At 47.7% G+C, this 11,843-nt stretch overlaps 1 protein-coding gene across 6 annotated transcripts in view; it reads right to left on the reverse strand.

Annotated features, from left to right (window-relative positions):
* The window catches only part of LOC110325815 (folate receptor alpha), a 13,886-nt gene extending 4,878 nt beyond the window's left edge, over positions 1-9,008 (reverse strand). Inside the window, exons 1-4 of one of the 6 annotated variants that reach the window (XM_029532806.1) lie at positions 8,893-9,008; positions 7,440-7,694; positions 6,711-6,857; positions 2,513-2,683 (exon numbers count right to left, since the gene is read on the reverse strand). In XM_029532806.1, the coding sequence (XP_029388666.1) occupies positions 2,513-2,674 (162 nt within the window). In that variant the 5' untranslated portion in view covers positions 2,675-2,683; positions 6,711-6,857; positions 7,440-7,694; positions 8,893-9,008. Of the gene's footprint in view, positions 1-2,512; positions 2,684-6,710; positions 6,861-7,273; positions 7,364-7,439; positions 7,812-8,821 lie in introns of those variants that run through there. The other 5 variants (XM_029532792.1, XM_029532796.1, XM_029532812.1 and 2 more) reach the window with 5 other exon arrangements.
* Between the last annotated feature and the right edge of the window lie 2,835 nt (positions 9,009-11,843).

Here is an 11,843-nt window from a genome sequence, read left to right on the forward strand (position 1 = left end):
TTTCTCTGTATAGCCCTGGCTGTCCTGGAATTCACTCTGTAGACCAGGCTGGCCTCGAACTCAGAAATCCACCTGCCTCTGCCTCCCAAGTGCTGGGACTGAAGGTGTGCGCCACCACGCCCGGCGGCTATTTATTTTTGATACAGGGTTTCACTATATAGCTCTGGCTTACTTGGAACTTGCTATGTATACCAGGCTAGCCCTGTGGCTCAGTGGATTCACCTGCCTCTGACTCCCAAGTGACAAATATAAGTTTAAAAAAGAAAAAAAGAAAGACAGAAGGAAGGAAGGAGAGAGAGAGAGAGAGAGAGAGAGAGAGAGAGAGAGAGAAAGGAAGGAAGGAAGAAAGACTTGAATAAGTTTGTAAATTAAGGCTGCTCAAGGTAGTCACTGCTCAATCTAAAACTAGCAACCTTGTGCTCAGTGTTTCAAAATAGTAGCTCAGGTATGGAGGCACACACCTCTAATCCCTTTATCCTGGAAGGTCATCCTGTTCTACTTTTTGAGTTCCAGGCCAGACAGGCTACAAGAAAGACCCTGTCTCCCAGACACAAACAAACAAATAAATAAATCAACAGCAGCAGCGGGTTAGAGAAGGACATAGGAACCTCATCCCTAGCTGAGGATCTATTGACAACTGGTGATTCCCGGGGAAGAGTCCAGGGTGGCTCAAGATAGGTCAACCTTGCTCCTGTGGGAGGAGAAGACAAAGTAGAACCCAAAAGGTGGGTGTGCCTGGGCTGCACATGACGGAAAGACATGGTATGCACGTATGGAATTCTCAAGGAACAAATCTTAAATAGTTTTTTATTTATTTAGGCATTTATTAATTTATTTATTTAGGACAGGGTTTCTCTGTGTAGATCTGACTGTCCTGGACCTCACTCTGTAGACCAGGCTGGTCTCAAACTCAGAAACCCGCCTGCCGCTGCCTCCTGAGTGCTGGGATTAAAGGTGTGCGCCACCACTGCTTAGCTAAAGTATTACAAAAACCAAATAGAGCCTGGAGCGATGGCTCAGGGGTTGAGAGCACTTGGATTCCACCCCCAGCATGCCCATGGAGGCTCACAACCAGCTATAACTCCAGTCGTGGAGACTCCAACACCCCTTTTCCAGCCTCCGCATGCACTGAGGGTCCTTGATTGACAAAACGTGCATGCAAAATACCACAAAAATAAATACATAAAAAACAAACAACAACAACAACAAAAAACAGCAGCAAATAGAACTTGAGGGCTCTCAGCTAATAGAGTCAATATGTTGATGTGCATGATACAGATTGCTTTTCTTTTGCTTTAAAAAAAATTTTTTTTGTGGTGTGGTATGCCCACCTTTAATCCTAGCACTCAGGAGATTGAGGCAGACAGATCTCTGTGAGAGTCAGGCTAGCCAGAACTACATAGTAGAACCCTGTCTCAAAAAAATAAATAATAAAAATAGCCTCCTCCCTCTCTCCCCCCTCTCTCTGTCCCTTTCTTGATAGAGTTTCATATATTCCAGACTGGCACTGAACTCACCTATGTAGCTGAAGGTAACCTTGAACTTCTGACCCTACTGCCTCTACCTCCCAAGGGTGATGTTACACCTATGTGCCAACACATCCAGTTTCATATGGTGCTAGAGATTTGTGGCTGCTATGCAGGTACTCTATCAGCTGAGCTATATCCCCAGCCCTATTTGCTTATTTACTTATTAGCTTTATTTATTTTATCTGTATCACCTGCACACCTGGTGCCTGCAGAGGTCAGAAGAGGGCATTGCATCCCCTGAAAGGGAGTGATGGGTGGTTGCTAGCCACCACCTGGATGTTGGGGATCAGATCTTGGTATTCTGTAAGCTCAACCAGTGCTTTTAACCACTGAGCCAACTCTCCAGCCCTCATCTTGGCTTTTTTGAGACACACTCCCACTTTGTTGTCTGCACTGATTGTATCTCCCCAATAGCTGACCTCCTGCGGGTTGACTTTAAAGTTGTTGCATCACACTGATTTTATTAAATGTTTAGTGAGCTTTGGGATAATAAAAGCGCTATGGCAAACAACTGTTATAACGTAGAGACCTCAAGCCCTCAAGCTGAGGACCACACTCCAAATGTTCACTAGATGCCTGGCTCCAAAGGCTTCTCAGATATGAGAGTCTCCTCAAGTCTTCAAAGGCTGGCAGAAAAGCGACTGTGGGCAGCATACAGCCCCTCCCCTGAGACTCCCAGAGGCTTCCTTCTCAATCAGTTTAAATCTAAAACCACCACAATGGTCTGCTTGTTCCATTTCCCAAGTTCCTCCCTGAATCTACTTCCTTACTTATGCAACGTCAAAACTCCGCTACCAAGAAGATGAGCTGAGAGTATTAGGCTGGCAGTTGGCAGCCAATATGTACTGTCAATGTCACCCACACTAGAGAGAACCAAAGGTCTCCTCAGGGAGGTCGGACCACCTCCACCATAAACTGGGACTAGATCTTCTTTCTCCTGACCCACTAACCCTCAGTCAGCCATACATCACCCTTCATCCTACCTGGTCGTGTAAATTGTCCTCAGGGCCCGGTTTTTCTTTGTGGTGCTTGGCATCCATGCAGACATTGAGAAGTTCAGTCCTGGCCCGAGTAGCTCCGGACTGGGCACATTCAGCCATCCACATCAGCAGGAGCAACAACTGCACAGTCATCAGGTGAGCCATGTCCAGACCCTGAAGGCAGAGCTAAGGTAAGTGGAACCTCCAAGGGCGTGCTCAGCTCCAGTGGGTGGAGCCTGCACTCACAGACCTTGGGTCTCCTCCTCTTGTCAGTCTTCCCAGACTCTGTGAGGCTCAGATGCCCTAGAGACAGTCACTGGTCACAGCCAGTTAGACTTAGTGGTCCTGAGACTCACATAAGGCAATTCAAAAATAAGAGATGGCCCATTTGTAAGAACAGAGTTTACTCGAGTTCACATTCAAAACCTTTGGAGGCAGATGTTTCAGTGTGAAGTTTTGTAAAGATATTTATAAAAGCTGATGCAGGTTTAGGTGTGGGTTAAAAGTCTAAAAATTTAGAGAGGAAACCAAGACTGAAATATTAGGTGATGAGAAAGGAGGGAGGCAAAAGGACAGAAGTCATGAAGGAGGATATAAAGTTCATTTCTCCCATGTTTCAACTTCATGACCATCAATGCAATGGGATCCAGACACAACTAGTCACTGAAACCATTCGTCACACTGATCCACTCTGAAAAGGGTTTTGCCTGCGTGTATTCTATACACCCCATGCATACAGTGTACCCAGAGACCAAAAGAGGGGATCAGGTCCCTTAGGACTAGGGTTAGAGATGGCTGTGAGCCACCATGTGGGTGCTGGGAATCGAATGTTGGGCCTCTGTAAAAATGGCCCGTGAACTGTCTCTCCTGTCCTCAGTTTGTGAGGTTTTAAATTGAAATTACTATGCTAAAAAGATCTATGAAACAAACAAACAAACAAATGCTTCTAATCTGCAAGCCCAACTTGAGTGAGGACACTAACTTCTTGGAATGCTGGGCACTATTGTTCAAATCAAGTCACAAGTTTTTAACTTCTGTAAAAAGAGCTTGGCTGCCGAAACCGCACCAATGTGCTTGATCACACATAGGTGGGACACACATAGGCAGGAAGTACATCAGAATGTATGTTTGCCCCTGGTTAAACAAAGATGGAGGTATTGCCTTTATAAGCACCTGCCTAGTGTAATTCAGTGCCACAGTCTGGCCACAGTCTGGGAATCCTGGGTATGGACTGGCCAGTGTCTGTTGTCGTGGCCAGTATTTAATAAAGCTTACTTCAAATTTGGCTTTTAAAAAAAATGTGACCTGGGCGGTAGTGGCGCACGCCTTTAATCCCAGCACTTGAGAGGCAGAGGCAGGAGGATCTCTGAGTTCTAGGCCAGCCTGGTCTACAGAGGGAGTTCCAGGACAGCCAGGGCTATACAGAGAAACCTTGTCTTGAAAAAACAAAAACCGGGGGCTGGTGAGATGGCTCAGTGGGTAAGAGCACCTGACTGCTCTTCCAGAGTTCAAATCCCAGCAACCACATGGTGGCTCACAATCATCCGTAATGAGATATGACGCCCTCTTCTGGAGTGTCTGAAGACAGCTACAGTGTACTTACATATAGTAAATAAATAAATCTTAAAAAAAAAAAAAAAAAGAAAAAGAAAAAGAAAAAACAAAACAGAACAAAACAACATCAACAACAACAACAAAACCCAACAAACCTTTGCCTAGTATCTAATATGTATTTAATTCGTTTTGGGTATGCACACATGTATGCCTGAACCTGTATATAGAGGTAGAAGGGCAACTTGCAGGAGTTAGTTTTCTCCTTCTAGCATAAGGGACCCCGGGACTGTTCTCAGGTTGTCAGCAAGTGACTTTACCCCATCTCTCTAGCCCCGGGATAGCAATTAACTCAGGGAATTCTGTTTTATTTTCGTTTGGATTTTTAGGTAAGATCTCACTATGTAGAGCCCTGGAACTTGCTATATAGACCAGGTTGGTCTTATAGATCAAGATGGTCTTGCAGACCAGGCTGGCCTTGAACTCACAAGAGATCTGCCTTGTACCACCATGACTGACAAATCAGATTTTGATACCAACTGACTTTGTATAAAAATTCAAAAAATAAAGTATTAGTTTGGAGGTACATGCCTTTGATCCCAGCACGAGGGAAGCACAGACAGCCAGGACAACTACAGCAAACACAGTGAGACCCTGTCTCAGAATAAAACAAAACAAACAACAAAAACCTTAAGAAGCGTCAGAGAAGTTGAAGATTTGTAGAATTGTTTGTTTGTTTGTTTGTAGGCCCAGGCTATCCTTGAAATCCTGTGCTAAGGTCAGGTCATGGTACACCCCTTCGAGCCAGCGCTTGGCAGACAGATCTTTAACTTGAGACCAACCTGGTATAGAGAGGGTGACAGGGGAGCCCGGGCTACCCAGAAAAATCCTGACTTGAAAAAAAACTTAAAAAAAAAAAAAATCTGAGCAGAAGAAATTCCCCTGACATCCTACTGAGCTGAAGCGGTCAGCCACACCCAGGCCTTTTCTTTTTGTGTTTCTTTGTTTCTTTCTGTATTTCTCTCTCTCTCTCTCCCTCCCTCCCACCCCCCTCTCTCTTCTACTCTTTTTAAGACTGTCCTCATTATCTTTTTTTTTTTTTTTGATATTTTCCTCATTTACATTTCAAATGCTATCCCGAAAGTCCCCAATACCCCCACCCCCACCCCCAGTGTTTTTCAAAACACTGTTTCCCTGTGTAGCCCTGGGTGTCCTGGATCTCACCTTGTAGACCAGCTGGCCTCAGACCTCAGACTCAGAGAGATCCACTTGCCTCTGCCCTCTGAGTGCTGGAATTCAAGCCGTTTTCCGCTTCCGCCACACCTTTCTGCCTTTTTTAGGTCAACAGTTCCACAGGCCCTTCCCAGAGATTCTTGGGAGACTTCGGAGCCTGTTCCCTGGGCGGTCAAGCTTACAGCTCTTTTAAGACACTGATTTTGGAAAGTGACTGGCTATACCTGTTCCCCCGCCCCCTCCTCAAAATTGCTAAAATGTTTCAAACCCTTTCCACCTCCCTGTAAGTCCATGTTCCATTCAGGAGTTGATAAAGCTGTCTCAAAACTCAGGGCACAGGACTGTCTGTGGTGCCTATTAGCATAGCAGGGTGCCTGCTGGCCTCCAGGTTCCCTCAGTACCATTACCTGTGGCTTCTCTCAGCTCTGCGTACCCTGCCCCCTCTCCTAAACTTCTCTGAAGCTTTCCCCCTCCCTCAACATTCCCTTACACCTCTGGCATTTCAGCTATGTTCTCTTTTGTCTTCCTCTCTTGTCCCTGTTCACCACCTCCCCCTTTCTTCTCTCATGGCCCAGTGCAGTCCGCTACCCATTTTTAATCCACGAGTTTCTCTCTGGCTGTACTCTCCCTTATACCTACAGTAGAAGCCATTCCCTGGACCGTACCTTGAAGTGGTCATGTCTTCAGTTTGGACTTCCCAGCTCACAGGCCTATCTTATCTCCATATTACCATATTTCCCTTAAAACTTCGGTCCAGCCTGTACGCAGAGCACGCCAATAATAGTCCCAGCAAAGGCAGACAGATCTGATTGGCTTACAGAGCTAGTACCAGGACAGCCAAGGTTACAGAGATAATCTGACTACTTCAGAATAAAATAAAGAAAAAACAAACCCAAAAGACCTTGGTGTCTAGGACTGGAGATATAACTCAATTGGTAGTGAATTCTCAGAATTTAGGGGCAAGAGGATTAGAAATTCAAGGTCACTTTCAATTTCATACCAAATGTGTAGTCAGCCTGGGATGGTGAAATCACAACATAAAAACAACCAGCCGGGCAGGGGTGGCACACGGCCTTGATCCCGGAAGGCAGCTGGATCTTTGTGAGTTCAAGGCCAGCCTGGTCTATGGAACAAGTCCTAGGACAGCACAGAGAAACCCTGTCTTCACCTAAGGGCTTGTGCCTGCTAGGTAAGTACTGCTGGACCCACCACAAACCTTCCTTTCAGGTTTCATTTTGGGACACGGTCTCTCACTAAGTCACCCAAGCTGACCTTGACCTCACTCTGTAACCAATTTCCTTGCCTTGGCCTCCAGACAGGAATACAGCTTTACACCACCAGACCCAACCTGTGCATTCATTCTCTCACTGCAATCATTCATTCTGGGACCCAGCCAAGTGGCTGTTAATCTACTTACTCTAATGGCCAACTCCAGGCCCAGGAAGTCAGTCCGTTGGAAGCGCCGAGGAGTCTTCAACTCCTGCTGGGTCAAATATGACCCACCTACTCGGAGCACAAGTTAAAGCCCAGAAAATGTGGCCCGGCCCAGGCCTCTCTCCACTCCCTGCTTGACATGTGGAAAACAGACACAAATATCTTCAGGTCACTTCACCCGAGGATTAAACATAGAAGAACAAAACCATGTCCAAATAAAGCCCAATTTTATCTATGTGCAACCAACTGGACCTAGTTTGAGGGGCATGCTCCAAGTCCCCCAGCAGGGACTACCCACCCAAATCTGACCCTTTGCCCCAGTCCCTCCCCCTACAAAATGCTCCAAATCACTAAAATGTTGAGTCCATACTGAGTCCCCCTCCCCCACATGGATCTTGACCAGTCAGTGGTCTTTTTTAAAACTTTTTTCCTTTTTAACTCCCTCCAGTCAGTGTTCTTGTCTCCCCGTGAGCCACAATCCTGCCAAGTCTTCACCACGTTCCTAGTCACGCTTTCTGATCCTGGTCCACCCCACCATTACCACACCTGCATCCACCTGGGATCCCCAGACCGGGAGAGCTCAGCCCTAGGCTGAAGGACAGACACCACCTACACTATCTCACAGATGACCCTTGGGCTGGCTGTGCTCTGAGGGAACTGGGCGTCTTCGTTTCCAAATCAGCAAATTCTTTCAACACAAGCTGGGGAGTACCTTAGGGTATGTGGTTCCTGCTGAGAAGAGTCAGGCGGCAAACAAGGAAAAGGCAGCCGCTCTCAGAGTGCCTCGGGCTTCTCTTCTCGGTCTCCACTCTAGACTTCCTTTGCTTTCTTTATTCCAGGAGAGGTTTAGTGGCCTAGGAGACCGAGCTGTGGAGCAGGTAGTGGGAATGCAGCCCGGGAATGGAGCCTGAGATTGGGCGAGGCCACTCAGCTGTTAATTATTGCATGTGCGCAGCAGCAGGCCTCTCTGTAGGGATGAGATTAATAGTACAGGCTCCTTTCTTGGGACTTGTATGGCAAAAGGCTGGTCTAGCATATGTGAGACCCTGCGTTCAGTCCCCAGCATTGCAAGTAAACAAAGAAACAAACAGCTGGGTGGTGGCACATGCCTAGTATGTGTGAAGCCCCGGTTTCAATCCCCAGCATTGCAAAATAATAAACAAACAGTAGGGCTGTGGTGGTGCATGCCTTTAATCCCAGCACTTGGGAAGCAGAGGCAGGCAGATCTTGGTAAGTTTGAGACCAGCCTGATCTACAGAGAGAGTTCCAGGATAGTCAAGGCTACACTGAAAGACCCTGTCTCAAACAAACTCCTCACGTTGTGTCTTGAGCTACTAAGATCCTTTAAGATAATCCATCCACTACCATCACCCATGGCCGGTTATACACATGAATAAGATGAGCCCCAGAGGACCGCACCAGAGCCAATGGCAGGACCATCACATCACTAGAACACAGACTTGCAACTTCCAGGCCTGTTGTATAGAATCAGAAGATCGCATGTCCCCAACTTCTCCCAGCTACAAGTTCCCCCACCCTCACCAGCCAGGCTGTCACCCACTTCCAGTCACAAGACCACTGACGGTCTAACCTTTCCGACGAGAGCCTCAGTGGTGTGTAAGCCCAGGCTCCCTTCCCTTCTCCATTCGCTCACCTCCTACGCCTCTGACAGGTCTTTACGGGCATCAGGGAGTGTGGGGAGCCCTTAAGGATCTGAGCTAAGTTTGACATCTCCCACATTCCACTGCAGCCAAAACAGGACCCCTCGTACACATCCATTCCTTACTGGGAGCCCAGGATGGTGCTGCTATTGGATAAAGGAGTGGGGAGTAGAGTTGAACAAGGAAGATGTGGAGTTGTTGATCAGTTACTTGTGCGTGTGTGGCCCTAGAGAAAGGCTCCAAGTTGGACCTAGATGTGGGAGCTGTCTCAATCGAAATTTAAGTGAGATATGAAAGACCAGTACATTGGTGAATGTCAGGAGAAAGAGAAAAGGGAGGAGGAGAAGGAAGACAAGGAGGAGGGGAAGGAGGAAGGAGAGAGAGGAGGCAATTTGGCCACTGGAGGAAAATTAGCTAAAGAACAAGGTCCTACAAAGAGAGACAGGCTTCCAGGAGGTCCTGGATTCTGTCTTGCTGCCCTTCTCCGTGGCCGCTGCTGTGTACCCGAATCCTGTGACACGCCAGGAGTGTTTGTCCACTGAAGATCACAACAGGTTGGGGACTTCTAGAGTCTTCAGCCTCCTTTCTTGTTTTTACTTCCAGATCAGCCTGCTGACTGAAGAAGGGTGGGCCAGGTATCTGAGGCCTAAAGCTGGAGGCCCTTCTAAGCTGTCTCTGCCTGGGGCTGATTATTAACTGGCCTTTATGGCTCCTCTATTGCAAGAGTGAGGTTTGCCCCCTGGGTGATGCTCCTGGGCTCTACAGTTTCTGAATAAGTAACCTTTCCAGTGAGGATTTGAGGTGAAGATTGAGCTCAGGGCCTGGAGTGAACCCCTGCCCTGCCTCAGCGTCCTGCCTGAGGGAGGAAAAAGGGAAATAGAAAGGAGGCCATGACTGCCCCTAGGTATGGTGGAGGAGAAAGTTTATTGTAGATATGGGGAAGAGCCTAGCCAGAAGCATCTGGAAGTGTCCAGAGTGAACAAGACCCTGAGCTGGGTCATGGGAGGGGGGAGGGGAGAGCCATGAGACCAAAAGTGCAAAAGGGTAAAAAAGACCAGTGTAGCCAAAATGACTGCATTCTTTTTTTTGTTTTGTTTTGTTTTGTTTTTGTTTTTCGAGACAGGGTTTCTCTGTATAGCCCTGGGGCTGTCCTGGAACTCACTTTGTATGCCTGCCTCTGCCTCCCAAGTGCTGGGATTAAAGGCATGCGCCACCACACCCGGCTATGACTGCATTCTTTAGAGAAGAACCACTAGAAGGGTGGCCCAGGCCCTGGGCTGGAGAAGGTTTAGATCAGGGAATCAGGCATGCCAGCCAGGAGGATCCTGAAACAAGCAGAGAATGGGGGATGCTAAGAGAGCTAGGCAGCAGTCGGGCGTGGTGCACGCCTTTAATCCCAGCACACGGGAGGCAGAGGCAGGCAGATTTCTGAGTTCGAGGCCAGCCTGGTCTACAGAGTGAGCTCCAGGACAGCCAGGGCTATACAGAGAAACCCTGTCTCAAAAACAAAACAAACAAACAAACAAACAAACAAAAAGAGAGAGAGAGAGCTAGGCAGCCTGAGTAGAACCTCCATCAGCAGTTCGACTGCATTTGAGACCTAACACTGTTGAAGTGTTGTACCCATCTGGAGCGGGAGTGTTGGGATCGTTTGACCACTAGGGAGGGACAGCATTGCACAGTCACCTTGGAGCCAGCCCAAGAAGTATCTCCCTGAGATAGCAGCTTACTATCAGCAAAACTGACCATCAGTGTCTCTCCTGGCCAAGCCTGCTAGTGTCTTGTGACCAGGCTGTAAAAACAGGAAGGTGTTTGACAACCCCCCACATCCAGCAGTGGGATTAAGGGCCAAGAAGCAAGAAAAGGCCTCCAGATTGCAGGGCAGAGAATCCTGAGCTTTGGTGAGTATTGGCCCCTCGGTGTGCGCCATTCACACTGTTCAGAGCTGTGGACACTGGAGTTTGTCTACAAGTCTGGTGTCCTTCGTTTGCTAGAGAGAAGTCTGTCAGGCAACCTGGAGCAGCATCCTAAGGCTCACAACTCCACACTACTTCTTCTGCCTGACTTTTTTTTATTATTTTATTTTTGAGACAGGGTTTCTGTGTGTAGCCCTGGTTGTTCTGGAACTCACTCTGTAGACCAGGCTGGCCTCAAACTCAGAGATCCACCTGCCTCTGCCTCCTAATTGCTGGGATTACAGTCTGCATTTCTTATAACTTCCAGCTCAGTTGGCTAGAATTCTGCTTGTACTTCTTTACAAGCAAGCGCCAACTTATTGCTGACTCTTGGATATATCTGTCCCCACTGTCCCCACAAGACCTTTGCAAGGGATTCCTTCCAGTCACTTCCTGTCCCTTAAGCTGAGACTATCATTTGTGTTCCATCACTGAGAGGATGAACACCTGGATTCCTTAACTCCCCAGCACCTCATATCTGCGATAAAATGGCATTGTCTCTCGCCTGCTTCAGATGTGCACATTTTGAGAGGTGGGGAGCAAGAATACAGTATGACATCTCTTCTCAGAGACTAGAGCAGGTGGCTTCCTTAGACTGATGGTGAAGTTGTTTTAGTGGGTAGCTGTACGTTGAGGTCTGTCTTTAGTTACTTTTCTGTTGCTGTGATAAAACATCATGACCAAGGCACCTTATAGAAGGGAGGGTTTATTTGGGGCTTCCAGTTGAGAGGGGAGAGAAGCCCCGTTGTGATGGGGAGTGTGAGAACAGGCAGGCATGGACATGGAAGGTAGACGTTGAGAACTGAGAGCTCACACCTCAAACTGCAAACAGGGAGGAAGGAGGGGAGGGGCAGAGAGGGAACAGGGGAGAGAGCCAAGCTCTAGATGGTGTGAGTAATTGACAGCTCTTAAAGCCCCGCCCCAAGTGGCATACTTCCTCTGCCAAGGCCACACTGCCTAAGCCTCTCCAAACAACCTCCAACTTGGGATCATGAAGTGAAACTTCTGGTTTCTTTGAAAACTCAATTGTGGCACGTGATCTTTTTCTGGAAACTGTCTTCTTAGAGGGCACATGAAGTTTTTCCGGAAGCTGTCTGGTAAGAGGATGTTTTTGCTAAAGCAGGTACGTGAGAGAATGTTTTGCTGAAGCAGACGATTGAGAGTGCACATGATATTTGAAAGGGTGTAACTAGCACCCCTCAGACAGCGAACGGACGCTCTTGCATCGCTACACCTCGCAATGCTTCGCTGGTGTTCATGGGCCGTGCAACACTGATTCACATCTAGTGCTTGCTATTGAACAGGACTGCTGATAGCCTGACAGCAAAGATTGAATTTGTCCCAAAGAACTACTTCTAAACAGGTCCATATCCTCCTTGTCCTGTGAACCATCTTTCTTCACTACCTTTGGTCAATAAGGGAGGTTAAAATGTAAAAAAAAGAATCCAGGCATGGTGGCCCATGCCTTTAATCCCAGCACTCGGGAGGCAGAGGCAGGCA

The sequence above is a fragment of the Mus pahari genome, chromosome 1, assembly GCF_900095145.1.
Source record: "Mus pahari chromosome 1, PAHARI_EIJ_v1.1, whole genome shotgun sequence".
Taxonomy (NCBI): domain Eukaryota; kingdom Metazoa; phylum Chordata; class Mammalia; order Rodentia; family Muridae; genus Mus; species Mus pahari.